Genomic DNA, 4,412 nt, shown 5'->3' with positions numbered 1-4,412 from the left:
CTCCATTAAATTGGCTTTATCATTCTATTGACTCTCTTATTCACAAGCTTTTTGCCTCTTTATGTATGTACTATGTGAGCCATGTTTATCTTTTCATAGTTACACATGGTGTGGCAGCACACACCTGTAACCAGGAGGCACTTGGAAAGAGGAAGCACCATATTCATGAGTTTGAGGCCAAGTTGGACTGTATGTAAATCCCAGGCCACTCTAGGCTACAAAGAAAGACTCTGGTCTCTGCCACTCCCCTCAAATTGACTATTGACATATAGAATACAGCTGATATGCTCCTGATTTGTTATATATTTCTTTAATGGGCAAAAATATTAAGTATGGATTAAAACAAGACATTTGATATAAAATCCTGTGGATGAATTTTTCCGCATTCTAAATTGATACACTAAAAGGCATTAAAAATAAAAATTATGGGAGTCTTTAAGTCCAATTTCCTGCATAGGGACAGGAAAAGATTTTCTCTCTTTTTCTTTTTTTTCTCTCTCTACTTTAATCCTATTATACTAAAATAAATTCTTGCTAAAAGAAAAAAAAGAAAATTAAATATGTCTGTAAATGTAGCTTCTCAGTGATAGAGTACTTGTCTTGTTTGTACACTGCCTAGTTTATGCTGGGTTTCTAAGTCTAGCACACAGAAAAAGATTATGAAGGCCATAAAGTTAAAGATGATAAAAATCTGGAGCTTTTCTTTTCTCTCTCTCTCTTTCTTTCCTTCCTTCCCTTCCTCCATCCCTCCCTTCTTTTTTGCCAGTCCTGAGGCTTGAACTCAGGGCGTGGGCACTGTCCCTGACCTTCTTTTGTTCAAGGCTAGCACTCTACCACTTGAGCCACAGTATCACTTCTGGCTTTTTCTGTTTATGTGGCACTGAGGAATCGAACCCAGGGCTTCATGTATGCTAGGCAAGCACTGAGCCAATACATTCCCAGCCCTAGGCTCATGTTTTTAAATACTCTAATAAGTAAATACTTAATTGGAAACAATATTTTGTAATATACTCTCAATAAAATGGTATTTGTCTTTTGACAAAACTTTCAATGTGTTGACAAAAATTCAAGTTTTGAATCTGTAAAGCAAAGACTCAGAGCCTGCATCATAGTAAATGAACTTTCTGAGGGAAGTTCATCCTTTAACTCCCCTCTTCCTCCTTCTTATTCTCGCCTCCCCAAAAAAAAATCCAAACTAAGTTCTGTGGCTACTGAAGTAAAACAGATCCAATAATATAGATTATAGATTTCTACGTGTATATCTGGCGATGTTAAGCTGTTCCTGTGCAGCAGAGTACTTGGACAGCTGAATTTAACTAGGGTTTTAACTTGGATAGACGAAAATAATAGAGGAAAGAGATAGAAGTGCAAAAGTCAAACATTTATAAGAGTGCCTACAAAGTTGGATCATGGATTTTAACTTGTTTTTTTTTTTTCTTTGAGACAGGGTCATAACTATGCTGCCTAGATAATCCTTCAGTTTACAATTTACCAAGTAGCTGAGGCTGTCTTTGAATCTGAAGCTCTCCTGTACCATCTTTGTGAGAACTTGGATTACAGATGTGAGACTCCATGCCTCCTGATTTTTTAAACTGGCATTTGATGTAAATAAAAAGATGTAAAGAAATGACTGCTACAAAGTAAGAAGGACCAATGGATTAGAGGCCTTGGGGAGGGTATAAATTAGTGATGGTTTTTGTGATGTTAATTTAAGAGAAATAAATGGATAGGGATTCGTGGTCACATAGGGTAAGAAGAACTATATGTGTAGGATTAGTGAAAGGGATTCTTATATGATTATGTTTTAACCACTGCTTAGTTTTTGGAATAATCAAGTTTTCAAGTGCATTATTCCAGTTATGAAGTTATTATAAATTGCAGAGAAGTACAATGTTTTTTGAACAAACTATATAGGTGAGCAGTAGGTATGAGCTCCTTTTAATAGTCAAAAAGATTCTACATAAGAACTCTAGAAGAAGGAAATGGCATATACTATTAATTAGTAGGTTTTTTTTTTTTTATCGGTCGTAGGGCTTGAACTCTGGGCTTGGGCGCTGTCCCTCAGCTCTTCAGCTCAAGGCGAGCGCTCTACCACTTGAGCCACAACACCACTTCCGGTTTTCTAGCGGTTTATTGGAGATAAGAGTCTCACCAACTTTCCTGCCCGGGCTGGCTTTGAACTGCGATCCTCAGATCTCAGACTCCTGAGTAGCTAGGATTACAGGTGTGAGCCACCAGTGCCTGGCTTAAAATAAACCTTGATCCAGGCCAATGCCTGTAATCTTACCTACTCAGGAGGATGAGATTAGAAGATTTGGTTAAGCTAGCCCAGGCAGGAAATTCTGTGAGGCTCTTGACTCTAATTAACCTGGAAGTCAAGTTGTGGCTCAAGTGGTAGAGTTCTAGCCTTCAGCAAGAAAGCTCAGGGACAGTGCCTAGGCCCCCAGTTCAAGCCTCAGAACCAGCACACAGATACACACACACACACACACACACACACACACACATTTTGAAAAACAAACACAAAAAGTCACTTTAATTGAGAGGGGATATTTCTCATATTGCTTAAAAGAAAGTCCTTGGAGTATAGAAAGATGGAAATATGTGCTTTGTAAGTAATTGCCAATAGTGATTAATAATGTATTAGTTGTGTTACACTGTTCTGTTCTGCTATACTATAGAGACAAACAGTAAAAACAAAATCTATTTGGGAAGAAATATTTATTATATAATTTTCCACACTTTACTAAAATATTTTCACATTCATCAACTCATTTGAAAATATTAACTTGAAAATATAGCTATTCAAAGTTCTGTAAGTACTTTTTAATAAACTTTCCATTCATTGCTTGGCAGACTATTTAAGCATTATTAAACGTTTCTTCTTTTTCTGCTTCTTTTTTCCCCCCAGCCCAGTGTTCAAATTGAGCTTCTAAGCTTGTAAACAGTGGCAGAATGGTAGGATTTAGGAGCTTTGATTTTCAAGCTTCAGTAATGACATTGACCCCGAGGTCAGTTCCAAGTCCACGCCCGGTTTCAGCATAGTATTTATCTATGACCTTTTCTCTTAATCTGTAAATCACAGGCATAAATGATGATTTATTTCATGTAACTCTTCAGAATAGGATTTAAAAATTCCTTAAAAGAGCCTAAGCATGGCTTTTAGAAGGTGCTGAAACTGGTTATGAAGAGAATGAGACTGATCCAAGTACACTGCCTATGGACCTGTGAACATGTCACCCCGTGTGCTGATGCTAAAAACATGCTCAAATAATTCTTCACACATAAAAGGCACTCCATGTTAACATTATCAGTCCATTAAGTACTGCTATGATCCAAGAAAGGCAGCGCCCAACTTTTCTTGCCAAGTGCAGTTGCAGCTTCTCATCCCTTTAAATTACTTTTTTTGTCGGCAGTGGGGCTTGATCCCAGGGCCTAGGTGACGTCCCCGGGTTTTCGGAGGCCCAGGTCCACTTCCACTTTTTTGGATAGGCAGAGGGAAGCCCCAACAGACCTCTGAAGCAGGTCTGCTTCTCTCCCGTCTGCGGGAACCCAGGGGCCGAGCACCCAAGTCAGCAGGAGGATCCGGCTCAGGATGGCGTCTCGCGTCCAGAGCCAGGAGTAAACAAGGGACGGGACGCACTGACACATTTCACAGAAGGGCCAACCACTGTACCTCGCGGGTGTCTCCTCCTTCCGCCCTGGGCAGGGACATCCCCAGGTCGGGCTCCAGGAGTCTCGCTCAGCCCGTCAGCGGGGATGGCCCAGACAGTGCGCGCGCGCGGCCCTCTGACGGAGCCCCAGCGTGCGCTTCGCTGTCCTCGAGTCCTCCGGCCTGCCGGAAGAAGCAGCGGCGCCAGCGTCCGGCCGCTTGTCCGTCACGCAGCCGCCCACTCTCCCGCTGCTTCTGATTGGTCGCAGGCCGTGGCCAGCCCCCTATCAGGCCTACCCACCCCGGACGGACAGGCCGGGGAGGGCGGGGCGGTAGTGGCTCCGCCCCTCCCCACAGCCTCAGTTCGGGTCCGCCCAGCTGTCAGTTACGGGGGCGGCCCGGCGGGCGGGCGGGCGCTCGCAGGCTACCTCGTCGCTCGCACGCTCTCGCTCCCTCTCGCCGCCTGTGGGGAAGTCCGGGCCGCCACAGCGGCCGCCGCCACCGCCTCCGTCCCGTCCTCCTCCCTCGCCTCCCCCTCTCGGCCCTCGCGACCCCGGAGTCTCGAGTCGCTCCGGGAAGGGTCCGGAGAGTCACCGCGGCGGCGCCGAGTGCGGGGTAAACCATGTTGAGGCGGATTTTGCAGAGGGTAAGAGAGGGAAACCATCTTCCGGCAGCACGTGAGCGGGGCGGGCCGGAGTCGGCGGGCCGCGGACCGGGTGTCGAGGCGGCAGCGCGGGCCGCCTTCCTTCCCTAGGCCCCG

General features: G+C 44.8%; 1 protein-coding gene across 1 annotated transcript in view; it reads left to right on the top strand.

Annotated features, from left to right (window-relative positions):
- The first annotated feature begins 4,075 nt into the window (after positions 1 to 4,075).
- Positions 4,076 to 4,412, top strand: part of Eea1 (early endosome antigen 1) — a 94,302-nt gene continuing 93,965 nt past the window's right edge. Inside the window, exon 1 of the mRNA XM_013021281.1 lies at positions 4,076 to 4,298. Coding sequence (XP_012876735.1) covers positions 4,275 to 4,298 — 24 coding nt within the window. The 5' untranslated portion in view covers positions 4,076 to 4,274. The remainder of the gene's footprint in view (positions 4,299 to 4,412) is intronic.

The sequence above is a fragment of the Dipodomys ordii genome, unplaced genomic scaffold (genome assembly GCF_000151885.1).
Source record: "Dipodomys ordii isolate 6190 unplaced genomic scaffold, Dord_2.0 Scaffold3, whole genome shotgun sequence".
NCBI lineage: Eukaryota > Metazoa > Chordata > Mammalia > Rodentia > Heteromyidae > Dipodomys > Dipodomys ordii.
Note: the sequence above shows the minus strand (reverse complement) of the source record. Positions and strands in the feature narration are given on the sequence as shown.